This window comes from Meriones unguiculatus, chromosome 6, assembly GCF_030254825.1.
Source record: "Meriones unguiculatus strain TT.TT164.6M chromosome 6, Bangor_MerUng_6.1, whole genome shotgun sequence".
In the NCBI taxonomy this organism is placed as follows: Eukaryota; Metazoa; Chordata; class Mammalia; order Rodentia; family Muridae; genus Meriones; species Meriones unguiculatus.
The window spans coordinates 25,275,049-25,291,708 of record NC_083354.1 but is presented as its reverse complement, the minus strand read 5'-3'; the positions used below and the strand labels follow the sequence as shown (position 1 = coordinate 25,291,708).

General features: G+C 63.2%; 1 protein-coding gene across 3 annotated transcripts; it reads right to left on the bottom strand.

Moving 5' to 3' along the window:
* Positions 1 to 868: 868 nt before the first annotated feature.
* On the bottom strand, positions 869 to 11,554 carry Skor1 (SKI family transcriptional corepressor 1). Of its 3 annotated transcripts, XM_060384966.1 has the most exons (10): positions 11,109 to 11,550; positions 9,639 to 10,857; positions 6,857 to 8,939; positions 5,959 to 6,046; positions 4,964 to 5,074; positions 4,544 to 4,615; positions 3,277 to 3,351; positions 3,003 to 3,077; positions 2,453 to 2,518; positions 870 to 1,947 (listed from the first exon to the last, which is right to left on the bottom strand). In XM_060384966.1, exons 3-10 carry the CDS (start codon positions 8,927 to 8,929, stop codon positions 1,853 to 1,855), a joined length of 2,655 nt encoding a protein of 884 aa, XP_060240949.1. In that variant the 5' UTR covers positions 8,930 to 8,939; positions 9,639 to 10,857; positions 11,109 to 11,550; the 3' UTR covers positions 870 to 1,852. The 3 variants fall into 3 exon arrangements, with proteins under 3 accessions (XP_060240950.1, XP_060240949.1, XP_060240948.1); XM_060384965.1 differs by lacking the exon at positions 9,639 to 10,857; XM_060384967.1 differs by lacking the exons at positions 4,544 to 4,615; positions 9,639 to 10,857 and having other exon boundaries at positions 869 to 1,947; positions 11,109 to 11,554.
* Between the last annotated feature and the right edge of the window lie 5,106 nt (positions 11,555 to 16,660).

Below are 16,660 nucleotides of genomic sequence, written 5' to 3'. Positions count from 1 at the left end.
GTGGGGGCCCAGCATCTGCTTCTGTTCCCTATTGCTCACTGTGTCCCAGCTCGCCTGCACCGCAAGAGGCCTCCAGTGAAACTCTGGCTCCCCACCTCAGACACCCCAGAGAACTCCTGACTCCAAGGTCCCCCAGAGACTGCTTGGAGCTAGCCTGGAGTTCTAGTCTGAGAGTCCGGTCTTGGAGGCGACAGTCCTGTCAGCAGCCTGCAGATGGGCTTCCTTCTTGGAGCGCTTCCTTGAGCCTCAGGGCATAGACAGCCGAATGTCATTTAGTGGAGATTGGAAAGCGAGGCCCTGGAAAAAAATAATAAAGGGCACAACGCAGGACCTTTGCTAGCCAGAGGAGGCCATGAAATTTTCTGGGTCAAAAATTTCTTAAGAGCTCCACATTGTTTTGGGGGAGGGGTGTGTTTCCTGAAGTTTATGTTGGATGTCTGTGGCGCAACCAGCAGGTGCCTTGCAGAAGCTGAGGCTAACGGCCCCTATGAAGCTTTACACAGCAACAGCCTGGGGAGTGTCCTGGCCCTTGCAGCTGTGGCCAGCAGACCTCACCTTCCTCACTGGGGTGCAGACAGAGCTTTCTCCTTGGGGATGAGGACAGGCCTGTGGCAGGGCATCTGTCTGTGCTGGACCTCAAACTTTCACCATTTTTTCCAGATCTGTTCTGCCCAGGTTCCTTCTGCAGCCTTCCTTCACTCCTCTCTCTCTCTCTCTCTCTCTCTCTCTCTCTCTCTCTCTCTCTCTCTCTCTCGGCCAGCACTACCGGTGCCCTGCCCGCTCCAGCAAGCAGAGCAATTCCATGAACCTGAGATTCCTAGCAGCCTGGAGACCTCTCTTGCTGAGTGCACCCCAACCGGTGACTTCATGCACAGGAGATGAAAGAGGCAAAAATTAACCTTCCGGCTGTACAGGTGAAGAGCGGCCCTGCTGTTCAAGGGACCAGGCAGCTGTCCCTTTCCCCAGCTAAAGCGCGAAGTAGGTTTTAACCCAGAGGCCTCTGGGGAAAATTGGGTGTGCTTCGGGTAGGTCAGTAGAGTTGTCCAGGAACCCTGTCCATCTCCTGAGGGAACACTCTAACCTTGGCAGTGGTCAAGGTCCTCACTTGCACCCCAACGCCTACTTCCAGTAGTATCTTCCATCAGCTCCTCCCCTCCCTCTTCCACCTCCTGGCCCACTCCCAGCTCCGCAGTCCCACGTAGTAACAGCTTTTTTCCTTTTATTAAAAACAAAAGTCACGGATACAGGTCTCCCCAAATAGGCTCAAGATGGTTGCCATCTCGTGAGTCAGTTGTGTCCCTTTTTAAAGTGCTGTTACGTCACACAACAACAAAAACCACAAAGCAAAATCCAAAGAGGAATGAATGCAAAATGAAGACTGGAAAGGGGCCGGGGGCAGTAAACTAACTTACAGCATAAAGTGAACCTAATGTGAACCAAGAGACTCACAGCCCGTTTCTGTCCATTGCACATAGCCACATTGTCCTGAGGGACGAGAGTTTCAGAAGTGGGCGGGGCAGGGAGTGCGCGGCCGCAGCTGGGGAAGATGCCACAGTATACTCACAATCCGGGTTCCAGGCCCTACTGGGGCCGGGAGGTCGCCCCTCCCCCTTCCTTTCCCCGGCTAGGTCCAGTTTACCCCTTGAGGTCTGATGCCCTGGAGTTCAAAGGAGGGGCGAGGCAGTATTTACAGTGGAAACCGAGCCGGCCCGCATGGGGCCCGGCGGACAGGCGGCTGTATTTACAAGGGTCCGGTCCCAATGGCTTGTTCCTCTCTCGGCCGCCACTGCAGCGGGTATTTACAGAAAGGAGCGGAATGGCTTGAGGGCGAGTGGGCGCGGCCAAGCGGGCGCTAGGGCAGCAGCGGAGGCTTGAAGGAGCAGCTGCCGGTGCAGTGCCGGGGCGTCAGCATCTTGCAGGAGAAGTGGTGCAGGGCGTCGTGAGCTTCTGCAGAGAGAGTCGCAGAGACCACGTCGGCTGCCTCGCCGCCTCCCCAATGGTGGGCGCCCAGGCTCACCATTCCCCCCTCGCGGGCCCCACTCAGCCCTCTGGGCACACGAATTCTTAATGGAGCAGAAGGGAGGTAGGAAGGCAATAATGAGACCCCTGGCCAATCAGAACCATTCCTTAGGTCCATTAGTCCCATTTGGCAGAAGAGGAAACTGAGGCACAAGGCCAGGGTTGAGTGAGAAAGCAAATTTTCGGATACCCGAAGTTCAAAGGGCTCTTTCTTTCTATATCACAATTATAAAAGAATTTCCCTCATTTCATTCAGTTCCCAGCTCCATTCTGATCCAAGTGGGCCCTGGTGGCCTTACTTTCCTACCTCCCATCCATCCATCCATCCATCCATCCATCCATCCATCCAACAGTATAACAGTATAACCAGCCACCTCTCCTCTCTCTCCTCTCTCTCTCTCTCTCTCTCTCATCTCTGTTTCTGGGTTCACACCTTTTAATTTCTGCTGGATGGCATAGCGGGCCTTCCTCTCCTGGTCCAGTTCGTTACACAAGGTATCTGGAAGACAGGAAGTGCTATGGGGAAACACAGAACACCCAGCAGCCTGCTGGCCAGGTCACAGCCTCCCTCCCAGAAACACCTCTGGAAACTGAGGACGGGAAACCAACACTTCAGAAGGCAGGCTGGGGGGGCTGGGGAGGACACGGCCTGGGACTGCGCTTACAGGCAGCCGGATCTAACCAAAATTAAAGCAAACTTAGGCATTACTTCCCAGGTAATTTTACGCCTCGATTTTTAATTTAGAAACCGTGGAAATTGCAGCGCTAAGAAGTTCAATCACTCCACGTAATGATGCCTGCAAGCCGTTTGCTGGGCTCGCTTGCCATTCTGAGGCTAATCAGACTATACAAAGGATATTAAATAAAAAAAATAATTGTTAAATTACCTTCAATTTAAATCCAAATGACTGAGGCAACATTGCGGCTCCTGCCAGACAGAGGCAGTTACAGCCGCACAAGCGCTCACCTGACTCCCGTCTTACCTCTGACAATTTGCAGCTGTTGCACCATTTCTTCCCGATAAGCCAATTCCCTCTTCATTTGATCCTGAAAATTATCTGTGCAAATTGATTAAGTGAGAGCTGTTAAGCACAGCCTCCTCTCGAAGCTCCACTTCCCGCTCCCTCCCATCCTCATCCCTACCCCCACCGCATCCAGTCCTTCACCTAGCTGGAAACACTGAAGCTGGGGTCCTTCTCTCCCCAGGGCTGTGGCTTTGGGAGGCTGCTGTGGGGTGGGGAGGAAGGAAGGAAGTACCTTTGAGACTCTGGAATTCTCGCTCCAGCTTCTTCCGAAGCTCCATTTGCTCCAGAAGCAATTTCTGCAATTCTTCTGTGAAGAATTGGGAGAGAGGTAAAGCGAAGACTGAGGAAATCTGGGAGCCAAGGTTCTGCCTGACACTTGAGCAGAGGCCTTCTGCACTCTGGCTTTTCTTTTTCATTGGAACCCCAATATTTTGATGGAAGATGGGGACCTATGGGGTAGTCCCAGGATATTCAAATTCACGAGGGTAGGAACTCGCATGCCTGGGCCTGGCTCCAGGGAATAACTGGGGCCTGGCATCTGCTTTAAGTTGCTCCCCAGCCTCAGAGGATGACCCACAAACACCATTCCCCATTTCAAATGAGACTCCCGAGTTCTACTCTAGAGGCAATTCAGGGAGAATCTGATCAAATCCAGGGGCAGCCTTCCCAGAGAAAAAGCCAAAAAGACACACACAGAAAGTTTGTCTACAATGTCCTGGGCTGCCTAGATCCCCAGACACAGTCGGGTAGAACACCAGTGGTTCTGATGTGCTGTATCCGATAAAGTCTGAACCTGGGGCCAGCAGCCCGTGGCTGCGTCCACCCTCCCGCGCTGCCCGGTGTGGGGAAGGCTCAGCTCAAGGCCCCAGAAGCTTGTTTGGGAGACTGGGAAGACAGGCTGCCCCCAGCAGGGAGCCACTAGTATCCGCCTCCCCCCCCCCCAAAAAAAAGGCTCGCCTGCAACCCAGGAACAGCAGGTGGAGAGCCAGAGGGGCCTTCTAAACCACTGTCTGAGGGCCTTAGGCTGCTTCCCTCCCGCGGGACTGGGCTGCGGCAGGAGGAGGGCTGTGTCCTGTTCTGCAAGTGGGCTCCAACCTTACTGCTTAGCTTCGGGACTTCCAGAGGGAAAAGTCGCCTTTGCCGCATTCCTGAAGCAAATGTCTGCCTGCCTGCCTGCCTGCCATCTTGTTCAGAAAAAGTTGTTTTTCTTGCGGTTTGAGAGGCCCGAATTGTCCACAGGTTACAAGCTCTGAGAATTAAGGCCCTTTCTTTCTCATTTTTCTTCGAGACAGACTCAGGTCTCGGGAACCCAAACTTCGTAAACTTACTGGGGCTGGTTCACTCTCTTGCGCACACGGACCTGCGCCAGGTGCCCGCGGTTATTTTTTTTCTCTGGGTGAAATGAAAACCGACACCTCCTCCCCAGCTGTGCCACACAACGTGACCCCTTCCATCCACCTCCAGCCCCTCACGGCTCCACTTCACGCATTTGACCTCACCTCTGGCCAGATTTTCAATATCTTTCTCCACCATCTGAGTTCCTGTGACATCCAAACTGAGCCCATCTTCACCTAAGGGTGCAAAGGGCGGACAGAGGGGGTCTGTCCCTGCTACTTTCCTACCTCCCCACTAATTCTGGGAGAAGGAAAGTGAGTTCAGGAAGCATCCTTTGATCTAGTCTAGGTGAATGAGGTCTTTCCTCCTCCCGTTTCTTCCAGCAGCCCCCTTAATCAGAAGACCCGCCAAGCCAACAAGGAAGAAACAAGTCCTGAAACTGGGCCTGCACCTCCCCACAGCATTAACTAGCTGCTCAGTGGCATCATTTGCCCGTGATTAAAACCTTCCTCCAAGTGTGCCGTGACCCGGATGAGCTGGATCTCAGCTCGAGGCCACGGGTGCGAGCCAGGACTGGGGCTCACCTCGATCTGTATTTGCAGGGCTTGGCTGGGAGACACTCCTTTGGTCTGAAAAGGATTTCCTGGTTTCCAAGTCGTCCGCTGTAGTCGAGTGATTGTCTTCCTTTTCTGGCTCTAAGAGGCAGACTGAGTTTCAAGGAGAGGCAAAGAAACGTGACCCGGATACTGCAGAGCGGCCTCGGTTGGGGCGCCCAGGCCCTAATTAAAAACGTCGCAGCCGCCTCTGCTTCCCGGCTGTGCGCCCAGGCGCGCCCCGAGGCTGCATGCCCCGCAGCCCTCCCCACACGCGGCCTGCGCCGTGCCGGCTGCGCGCCCCCGCCCCAGCCTCTGGCCCCTAGGAAAAGATCAGGACCAGCAGCTGAGCCCACCGGGACAAGCGACCTACATTGCGCTCGCAGATACTGGGGCGCCGGGAGGGCGCGCAGCCGCCGGGTTTGGAGTCGGTGGAGTAGGGGTCCACTGTCCCGCACACCCTCACCCCGCTCTCCCTCCGCCAGCGACCCGTTCCAAATGCAAACGCAGAGCTGGCTGCTCCCTGATCGGGGCTGCAGCCACCCCGAGCTTCTGGAGTACCCGAGCCGCAGCTCCCAGCTCCCACCCTGCGCCCCATCAGGCCTGGCCACCACGAAGCCCAAGGCTAGTTTCTGGATAAAACGAAAGGGCCTGAAAGAGATGCCAGGCAGGCATAGGGCTTCTGTTCGGCTCTGTTTTGTTTTAAGGCTTGAACCTCCGAGAAGGCGTTCTGGAGCGTGTGCGCCTGTGGGAGTGCGGAGGGCGGGTTGTGACTGTTTGTAAGCAGCCAGACCCTGAGCCTTGGGAGTTCACACTTGCTTTCCCCGTTCTATTGTTTTTCTCTCCCCCCCCCCCCCCCCCGCTCGCTCTCTCCTTTTCTCTGAGCTCTCTTCTCGCCTCCTCCCTTCCCTGAAAGGCCTGCCCTGGCCCCGGGCTCTGTCTGCGCTGCCTGCCTTAGGAGGACCGGAGGCCTGGGGAGGCCTTACCGTGGGCCTCCGGGACGCAGAGGAACGAGGCCGCAGGCCCCAGCGCCGCCGCCGCGCTCTTCATGTGCTCATCCCTCTCAGCGTACACCTGCGGCGGCCGAAAGAGACAGGGTTAGGGTGTCCCTGTTCGGGACCAACAGGAAGGCGGGGGCTGCCGGAGCTGGGGGCCTGCGCGGCGGTGGCGTGACCGGGGTGGGTTTGGGGTCATCTGCGGCACTCCCAGCGATTTGCTTAAACACAAAGCGGGAAGCCGGCGTGCTGTGCTCGCCCCTCTCCGTGCGTCCCCTCCCCTATCCAGGGCCGCCTTCCCCGCGTGCCGGGGTCCCCGGTCTCCTAAGCCCCGCTTAGGTGTGCAGGTGTGCTAGCCGCTCGCGGCCACCCGGCCCTCAGCCACCGCCGGCCGCCCGCCCGCCCGCCCGCAGCTGCCCGCCGAGAGCTGCGGGGTCCCGGGGCGAGAGCTGGGGATCGGGAGACCCAGTCTGGAGGCCCCTCTTGGCGGAAGACCCCCTCCCGGCCCCTCCGCGGCCGCTCCCGGGCGTCACCCCGCGCACTCGGGGTCCGGCCCTCAGCGTGCTCTCTCCGGTTCCCAGCGCCCTCTCGACCTCTCCCTTCCTCCCGAGCCTTTGTCTCCCTCCCGGACGCCCAGCGGTCCCTGCAAGTCTCCCCAGCTGCTGCACCGTCTCTGCAGACGGAGCTCGCTCGCGGCCTCTCGGGCCTGTCCCCCGGGTTCTCCGAAGCGCTCCGGCCCGAGTCCCAGCGAGCCCACGGCGCACCCCGAGCTGGGGCCGCCGCGAGCGGCCGGGAACCTCTGCTCCCGGGCCGAGCAGAGCACACCCGGCCCCGGGGCGGGCCCGCCGTGCGCGCAGGGGCCGGGAGCCGCGGTGGGGAGGGGGCTCACCTTGGCCACCGCGGGGCCTCCCGGGGGCGCGCAGGGCTCCCGCGCCTCGTAGCCGCCGCCCGGCGGGCTCCTCTCCGCCCTCCGCGCCGCGTCGTCCGCCGCCGCGGGCGGCCCGGGGCGGCGGCGGGGCCGAGGGCTGGGGCCGTCCGCCGGCTCCGCGGGGCCGTCCGCGCCCGGGGAGGTGCCCGAGGGCGGCCCCGCGGCCAGCTCGCCGTCCGGGCAGCCCGCGCCGGCCACGCCGTCCTCTGCGCCGCCCTCGTCGTCGGGGAAGCGGTTGGACTCCACGTCCACCTCCGGCTCGTCCGCGGTGTCCACGTCGGGCGAGGCGGAGCGGTAGCTCGAGCTGCCCTCGCTCAGAAAGTCCGGGCTCGCATAGCCCCCGGCGGCGCCGGGCCCCGGGCCGCGCGACCCCGCGCCGTAGGCGTCCCGCGCGCTGCCGTACAGCTTGGCGATGCTCTCGGCGTCCTTGACCACCGGCCGGAAGGCCGACACGTAGGGGGCTTTGCGGGCGGGCGGCGGCGCCAGCGCGGGCGGCAGCGCCTCGTCCGCGCCGTCCTCGTCGGCGGGCCCGCGGGCCAGCGCGCTGGGGCAGCGCTCCTCCGCGCCCAGGCCGCCCTCCTTGGCAGGCTCGGTGCCGTCCAGGGGCTCGGCGCCGCCCCCTGCCGCCGCCGCCGCGGCTGCCGCGGCCGCCGCCACGGCCGCCGCCACGGCCTTGGCCTGGCTCTGCGCGGCCGGGTAGGGCGGCACCGGAAGGCTGCCCGCTGCCGGCCAGAACACGGGGAACGTCGGGTACACGCTGGCCGCTGCCGCCGCGGCCGCCACCGCCGCCGCGTCCTTGGCCGCGCCGGAGGGCTGTGGGCCCCAGAACACGGCGCCGCCGCCGCTGCCGGGGCCTGGGCCCGCTCCCGGAGGCAGGTGGCCGGCGCCCGGGGCCCCCGCCGCGCCCGCGCCCCCGCCGCCGCCGCCCGCGCCCGGGCCGCCCTTGGGCTCGGCGGCCGCCAGCAGCGGCTCGTCCTTCTTGGGGCAGAGGCCGAAGGCCGTGGGGAAGCCGTAGGGGTGCGGGAAGAGCGGCGGGGGCAGCTTCTGCAGGAGGCCGAAGCCCTTGCTGGGCACCGGGATCACGGGGAAACTGCGCACCCCCGCGCCGGCGCCCGGCGCCCCGGGCCCCGCGGGGCCGCCCGGCGCCAGGCCCAGGGCGCGCGGCGGGGGCGGCGGGGGCGGCCCGGGGGGCGGCACAGCCTCGTCGTCGCCGCAGCGCAGGCTTTTCGGGGGCGGCGGGCCCGGGGCGCCCTCGGCCGCGCAGCCCGCGCCGCCCTTGGCCGCGCCGCCGCCGCCGCCGCCCTGCAGCGAGAAGGTCCGCTTGCGCGTGCCGCCGTTGAACATGGCTTTGACGTCCTCCCACGCGTGGCTCAGCTCGTCGGTGGCCGACTTGTCACTGAGCTTGAGGTGGCGGCGCCACGAGTTGAAGTTGGCGGCGTCGGGCTGCGTGTACTTGGCGTCGGGCGTGCGGTGCGAGTGGAAGATGAACTTGTTGGGCGAGAAGTACATACTGCAGTAGCCGCACTTGATGCACTTGGCGCGCGAGCTGTTGTAGCGCGCGGGGATGAAGCTGCCGCGCGAGCCCCACGCGCACTCGTGCACCACGTCGAAGGCGAAGTTCTCGGGCAGCTTGGGCGGCTTGTGCTCGCCCAGGAACGACTTGCACAGGCGCTCGGCCTCGCGTTTGGTGATCATGCCGCAGCGCCGCGACGAGATGGGCATGGCCCCGGCGCGCCGCAGGATCTCCAGCTGCACCGGCGTGCACTGCACGCACGTGATGCCCAGGGCCACGCGGCGGTTGTGGATCTCGTTGTAGCTGTAGTTCTTGAGCAGGGTGTTGGAGATCTGCGCCAGGCACAGGCGCTCCTGCCCGTCGATCACCAGCGACACGATGGGCACGCCGTACAGCGACGTCTCGCCCACCTGGTTGGGCTTCAGGGCGCTGGAGCCCGAGTAGGGCTGCAGCTCCTGCTTGGAGCCGGGCGAGGAGCTGCCCTCGCGCCCCGGCCCCAGCGGCGTGCCCAGCGTCTCCATGCTGCCGCCCCTGCGAACAGAGAGAGCAGAGAGCTGCTGAGCCGCGCCGTGCGCCCCGCGCAGGCCCGCCCAGGGGCGCAGCGCGCGAGGGCGGCTCGGCGGCGGGGGCGCGGTGGTCCCCGGACCGGCCGCTCCGGCCAGTCAGCCCCGCGTGCGGCCGAAACGGACCCACCCGGGGCCGGGGGAGGAAGGGGGAGAGCCACGACCTCGGGGAAGCCCGGCTGCCCAGAAGCCGACCCTGCCTCCAGGCCGGGGAGCAAGCGGGACCCAGAGACCGAGAGTGACTTGCCCAAGGCCACACAGCAGCGCCATAGCCAAATCCAGGCTTCCCGGCCGGCCGGCGCGCGGGCTCGGCGCCTCCAGCTGCCTCGCAGCCCGCCCTGCCCGCCAGGGTCCCGAAGCCCGAACTTCGGGGAGCAGCCGCCCCTCTGCTCAGCCGCGCATGCACACGTGCGGGCGGGGGCAGGAGGGGAGGAGGGGGAGGCGGAGGAGGGGCACCACTGCCCATCACTGCGGGCTGTGGGTGGGAGCGCGGAGAGGCGGGGAGGGCTGGAGGCCGCGGGGGGAGGGGAGGGGATGCCGGCGCTGTCCGCGGTGCTGGACCTGCCCCCTCCGGATCTGGGCGCGTGCCCCGCGACCTCGGGCGGCCCCGCGGCGCGAGCTTCGAGACCGGTGGCCTCCGGGGACGACGGCACCGCTTTGCACAAACCTGTGTTTCTCTTGTGACGCCTCGCGCCCCGCGCTCCTTGAGCAGAATGTCCAGCCGCGCTTACGAAAACGCTTTCTCGCCGGCCAGCCGCTGGGCCAGCCGCGCCAGTCTCTACCACGGCGTCTGCATCTTCAGCTGCCTTCCAGACTGAAGCTGGCTTCCATCGGGGTCAGCGCTCGAGACGGAAAGGTTCCCCAGACTTTTCCCCAAGTCACTTCCGAGCTTTGGAAAGCGCGTCCCTGTGCTTTCCTCCTTCACGTCCGCGTTTCTCACTCAGGACCGACGGCGCCCTGGGCCGTGTGCGGCCCTTCCCGGGCTCCTTCCCTGTGCGCCTTCTGTGGGGTGTCTCCTTTTTGAGTATCCTTCACGCCCCGATATCCCAGCCCATGTGAGCTAGAATCTTGGCCACTCTTGGAAGCCGCTGTAAAATCGCAGGCGTAAAAAGTTGCTGGTCCCCCTCGTCGATCTCTGGAGAAGGCAGAGAGGAAGCTGAGGCCACAGACTAGCCTGGTGGAGGACCCCGGAACTGATGTTCAGGGCCTTCTAGGTCATCCGTCACCCCACGTGTCTTCAGACACTCTGGGCTCCAGCCCAGCGCACGGTCGCAGGTGCTCTTGCGTCCCAATCCAATCCCCTTCCTTAACTTGGCTGGAAAGGCAGATCCGTGTCAGAGGGCAGCGGCAACCTAACGGGCCGAGTCCCAACGCCTTCAGCGAGAGCCTCAAAATTTTCGTCTGTGGGGCTCCTCCCCCGCTCCGTGTTTGCTTAGATGCTCCCTGTTTGTCGATCTTATCTGTCCCGAGCTGCCTGCCGCTGCCAGCTCGCTCCTCTTTCTCCCATCTATCTTGTATCTTGTTGGAGTATCAAGCTATTTGTCTATTATCTGCTCCATCTCTTCCGGTCAGCCTGAAGCAAGTTGATCCTCCCTGCACACTGAAGTCCCCGGGAACATTTTAGGAGGAGACAAGCCACTGTCCTAACTCCCTGAGCGAGGGGCCACCAAGGCACCCCGGGGTCGGCCCTCAGACAGGCTGCGGAGGTGGCGGGGAGGGGCGCGGACCTGGGGGACGACAGGGCTCCCGGCTCTCCCGGACAGATGGCCCCGGCCCGCGTACAGTGAAGAGGGCATCCTGAGCCCGGCGTCCACCTGCGGCCGGGCTCCCGCTCCCAGGGGCTTTCCCGGCGGGCTTCCGGCCTTGGGCCCGGACAAGTGGGAGACCTAAGAACGAAACAACATTTCGAGGGCCAAAGGAGAAGGCGCCGGCGGAGGGCCGCGCGCGGCGGCCGGGGCGGCCGGGGACCCCGCCGCTCCCTCCCGGGGCCGCGGGGCGAGCCGGGGGCGCTCGGGGGGCGGGCGGCGGCGGGGCTGCGGGGCCGTTTGCTCAAAGAGCGAACAACAGCCACGGAGTCGGGAGGAGACGGCAACGAAAGGGAGGCCGCGGCGGCGGGCTGGGGGCTGCGGGTACTCACCGAGCGGCGGGAGGAGCGGCGGCGGGAGGAGCGGCGGCGGGAGGAGCGGGCATCCGCCGGGCTCCGGGGACGGCGCGCCCCTCCCCGCGCGCGCGCGCCCGCGCTCCCCGCGCCCGCCCGCGTCCCCCCACCCCCGCTCTCGGCAGCGCGGGGCGCGGGGTCCCCGGAGCGGAGCCGGCCGCCCGGAGCCGGTGCCCCCGAGGCCGGGCCCGGCCCGACGCGGACGCCGAGGCCAGAGCTGCGGGCGCGGCCAGCGGCGGGAGCGGCGGGGCCGGCGCGGGCGGCCGCAAGCCCCGACACCGCGAGCCGGGCCGCCACACCCACCCACCGCCGCCTCGCGCCCGCCCGGCGCCCCCGGCCCGGGCGCCCCAGGTAAGCGGCCGCCCAGCTGCGGCCCCGCCGGGCGGGAGGCCGAGCGCGAGCAAGGGCCGGGGGCCCCGAAAGTTTGCCCCCTAGACACGAGTGCTGAGGGTCCGAGGCCCGCCGCTGCCACCGGGGCAGCAGGGGCAGGGGCAGGGACAGAAGCAGGCCTGGAGGGGGCAAGGGCAGGGGCAGGCCGGGCAAGGGCAGGCCGGGTTCGGGCAGGGGCAGGGGCAGGGGCAGGGGCAGGCCGGGCGGGGGCAGGCCGGGCGGGGGCAGGGGCAGGGGTAGGCCGGGTGGGGGCAGGGGCAGGGGCAGGCCGGGCAGGGTGGGCTCAGAAGACAGGGGAGCGGGGGTCCCACTAAGAGCTGTCCGGCGACCCGCTCACGCCCCGGCCAGGGTCCGGAGCTCGGCGGAGAGGGCAGCCCGGCAAGGGCAGTGCGGCAGCTGGGCACTGGGGACCTGGGTTCGTGACCCCACCCCCGTGTTCCCCATCGTCTCTAACAGGTCTAATCGGAGGAGGCGTGGGTAACTTCGTGGTCGACATTGCTACGTGGCTAACTGCGTGGTCGACGAGGGGCCCAGGGTTTGGCAGCCGCGGACACCATACCCCAAATCACTCCATTTCTCCTCCCTGTGTCTGTCTCTGTCCTTCCTCTCTCTCTCTCTCTCTCTCTCTCTCTCTCTCTCTCTCTCTCTCTCTCTCTCTCTCTCTCCCCCCCATCGGGTCTCTTTCTTCCTAACCTATGAGTTCCTAGTAGAACACCCTCGCCTGTTTTCGGGCGCCCCCACGGCCATTCCACCTCCTCTTCCTGCCCCCGTGGCATTAAGTGTCCTTAATGGACACGTTAATTAAACTGTAATTAATCATACTGTCCAACCCAAGTTTGAACAATTACCCTAATCAAACAGAAGTTAATAATGGCAGCGCTGGCCCGGGGCGCGGAGGGCCGCGGGGCAGGGGCGCAGCGGCCGCGCAGCCTGTCCTTGGAACCTGAGCGGCGCCATAAATCTTCCGCGGCCCGGGCCGCCCCCCCCCCCCCCGGCCCTGGGTCCTGGCCCTCGGCTCGCCTGAGCCCCAGCTTCCGCGGGTCGAGTCCCCGCTCTGCGCTCTTCCCACGCCCCTCTCCCGCTCTCCTCTCTCTGGCCGTGACAGGGCCCTGGCGCACAGCTGTCCGGCTCGGGCTTCCCGAGCAGGTACCCGGCGGGGCCGCCCTGGAGCCATCCCCAGCAGGCCTGAGGCTCCTTTCTCCAGGAAGGGCGCTGGCTGTGCCTAGCTTTGCCTTACTTCAGTCTCTGCTCTCTCTGTCTCTCTGTCTGTCTGTCACCCTCTCTCCCCCGCCTCCCACTCTCTTCAGCCTGGAGCCTCCTCGGGCCCTGTTTCCGCTCTTCCACTCCGGCTGTCCCACTCCAACTCTGCGCGCTCCTCCCGCTCTTTCAGCCTGTTTTCCTCTGTCCCAGCTCGCCCACCCCTGCTCGTCTCCCCTCCCTCGGCCCAGGCTCCCCCACCCCAGAATTACAATCCCACTCGGTAATTGTTCCTAGAACCCTAATGAGATTTTAAAAGCAACCCCGGAATTCAGTGTGGTGGTGACAACGATGGCCCCGCGCCTCAGGATGGTGGAGCGGACGGAAGGTCCCCTCGGAGGGGCCTGCCCGTTTACTGCACTGCCCGTTTACTGGGCGCGGCCTGCGGTCGGTCCGGACGCAGAGCGCCTGGGGACCTCTCACACAGAGGTCCTGCCCTGGGCTGCTGGGCAGGAGGAGCGACGTCTCCCTGACTCCCTGTTCAGCACCAAGCTGGGGACAGCTCCCAGCCCAGCCTGCCCCGGAGCTGCAGCTAGGCTCAGTCCGGGGAGTCTGGGGGGTCGCCGCTGCCGGGGCTGGCTTCCAGGGAGCTGGTCTGGGGGTCGGAGCTCGGGCTGAGTGCCACAGGAACGCTCCAGCCAGCCACATCTAAAGACTGCCGGCCGTTCTCCCAGCAGCCTCAATTCGCGCAGTTATTCCCACTCCACAGGAAGGGGACAGCGGGCGCCGGGAGCCCGCACACCGCGTCCTCAGTCAGGAGGGCGCAGCGCTAGGCCCTGCCTGGCCCTCTGCAGAGGGGCTCGGGGAGGAGGTGGGAAGGAACGGCGGCCTCAGCCTGGGTGCTGAGGAGAGATGCCTGCTAAGCCCAGGTCTTCGCAAGTTCGCTCAGGGGCTGATGGGAAGGCAGGGCTGGGACGGGAACCTGAGTGTTGAGGCAGTGCGTGACACCCTTTTTCTCAGTGGTCGTTCTGGGGGCTGCAGCCCCGCCCAGGCTGGGGGAGTTGTTGCCCTTGGCCTCTCTCTCCAGCCCTCATTATCAGGGGTTTGTCTCCTCCAGCCGCTCCTGGCCTTGTCTCTGCATCCCTCAGCAGCCCCCGCTGCCCCCTCTTTCCTGGTGTGGTCCGCGCCGCCGGCCTCGAGTGCCCGTTCCGATTCTGGCTTGGGCCGGGCTGGGCTGACGCGCCTCCTTCTCCAGCACATATCTTTTACCAGTTGAATTAACGGCAGTTTTCGTCAGTTAATTAGGTTTAATTTACATAATTAGTACAGTATAAAGAGGATTGGGGATAATCATGGGGTACGTAGCGCTTTCTGTGTAAACACGTATTCTGAATTAAAAATCAGATGTAATTAAGGCATGCAGGCCCTGTTTAGGCAGTGTTTTAATTGTAATGAATTTCTAATTAACACTCAATGATTGCCAAATGCAAAGGGCTGTAGAATTTTCTTGTAGTTTTGCTAATTTATTGTTTACTTAATATCTGGATATTAGTCCAATGGCAGACACAGCCTACCTGGCTTCCGAGGCCTCGGCCCCAGAGAGGGAGGGCGGCTGGGCGGGGCCTGCCCAGAGACAAGAGTCTGGGCCGCGGAGGAAGCCAGCGAGGTGCCGAGCGGCCCGCCTTCTCCTCGGTGTCACTGAGGCCGCAGGACAGCTCCCTTCTTTTCTCAGGCTCCAGGCTCTCCTGCGTTCCTTGCTCATTGGGAACAGGGGTGAGGGCAGGAGCCTGCTGAGGAACACGGAGGAGACAGACGGGTGCAGGTTCGATTATTCCGCCGAGCTTCACAGGAGGGACCACACACACACACCTGTCTGCCGGGCGCTGACTGAGGACTCTTCCCGGACCATCCTCTGCGGGCAGTTTCTTGTGGAACTCAGGGCTGCGGGAGGGGTGATCCGGTTACAAGTACACGTACATGGAAGGGAGGGAGGGGCAGAGCCAGGAGGCCTGGGAACCCGGCCTGGAGGATTCGGGTCCCAAGTTTCTTCTGCACTTAGAGATGCAACTTACCCTAGCGGGACAAAGGGAGAGCGATGGAGCCTCCTTTGCTCGGCAGACAGCAAGCTGGGAGGCCTCTGCAGCCGGCTGGCCTGAGCCTTCCCCAGGGGGCTCTCCCTTTCCTCATTGGGTTCCAGGCTACTGTCCAGCTGGCGCCCTGGGAGAGGAGCTCCTACCCAGGTGGCGCCAGCTTCCCCTGAGAATCCTCTGGAGGTCCGAGCTGGGAGACTGCGTTCTCTGTGCTTAGACGTTCACTCCAATGTGAGGAAACACGCCAGGCAAAGTTAGCAAAGCTCAGAGGGGTCCGCCCAGAAAGCGGGCTGCTTTAACCTCTCCCTCCCTGGGGCTGACTCTCAGCGTGCTTCCCTCTGGTTGGCAGGGGCCCCAGACCTGGCTGCTGCTGCTGCTCCCTGCTCTATTTTCGTCCTTGGCCCACGAGTGGGTTAAAGTTTTTTGAACACTTGTCTGTGTGTTCTGTCTCTCACGCTGGAGTGCAACATCCCTGTTGTAACCCAGGTCTGTGCAACAGGGCCTGGAACATAGTAGGTACCCAACATGTTTGTTGAATGAATGAATGAATGAACGAACGAGGAAACAACATTTGATGGGGAGGGCTCTGGGGGTGTAATGGCCAATGTGACACTGCAGTTCTGTCCCCTCAATGCTGTTTAGGAGTTTGGCATCCCCATCTTCCACAAGGACTCAGGCAAGGCCTTGGGAACAAGACATCGACAGCAAAGGCCTGCAGAGCGTCCAGCGGTTGCAAGGAATGCCCTTCCGGAGGCTCCTCAGGGCTTCCCCTGAGGAAGCTGCCTGAAGAACAGACTCTGGAGCCAGCCAGACCTGCTCTTGCTGGGAATGGTAGCTGATGTCTGTAATTCCAGCACCCGGGAGGCCGAGGCCAGGGTCCGAGGCCAGCCTAAAGTACATGATAAATTCTAGGCCACTCCCTCAAGGCCAGGCCAACAGAGGGCTCGTGTATTATTGTCTGTGGTGGTTTGAAGGAGAATGGCCCCCAGAGGCTCAGATTGAATGCTGAGTCCCAGTTGGTGAAACTGGGAAGAATTAGGAGATACGTTGCCTTATTGGAGGAGGTGTGTCCCCGGGGTGGACTTTGAGGTTTCAGGGAGACTGCCAGGCCAGCCTCCCTCTCTTTTTGTCTGCTGCTTGTGGGTCAGAGCTCTCAGCCGCATCTCCAGCACCTGCCTGCTGCTGTATCCCCTGCCTCGATGGTCCTGGACCCGTGGAAGCTGTAAGCAAGCCCCCAGTTAATGCTTCCTTTCACAAGCTGCCTTGGTCCTGGTGCAAGACACTGTTCAGCTCCGAGTCTGTGGAGTCTGTGGAGCCTGTGGAGTACTGATCTAGAGTTCCCCAGGGATCAGTCACTGGGGGTGTGAGACATAGCCAGGTATGCAGCCTCCCCAGGGGGCCTAGAGTGCTTCTTAAATTTCAGGGTCCTTCCCCAGTCCCCACAACATACAAGCATACCTCAAAAGTGGTTTCTCAGCACATTTGCGCCCTCCCTTCTCTGAGACTCACTTGGGGAGGGTTGCCTGGATACTGGAGTCCTCTGCCTATCGGGAACAGGTCAAGGGACTCTATGCCCAGCCCAAAAGATGCTGGGCGGACTGCCAGATGCCACATGAGCTGGAAGAAGGTCTGGCCATCAGCTCAACACGGGCTCCCCGACCCCAGGGAAGCAAAGTTACCGTGCCATCCACATGCACGTGTTTAGAGCAGACAGTTCGTCAAGTGTTCACAGTCACAGTGTCGTGCAGCCATCACTACCATTCATGTTAGGGTATTTCTATCCCTCCAAAGAGAAGCCCCATGCCTTTCAGCTGTCACCATTCAGTCCCAGACCGTCCCGACTTCTGTCTCTGT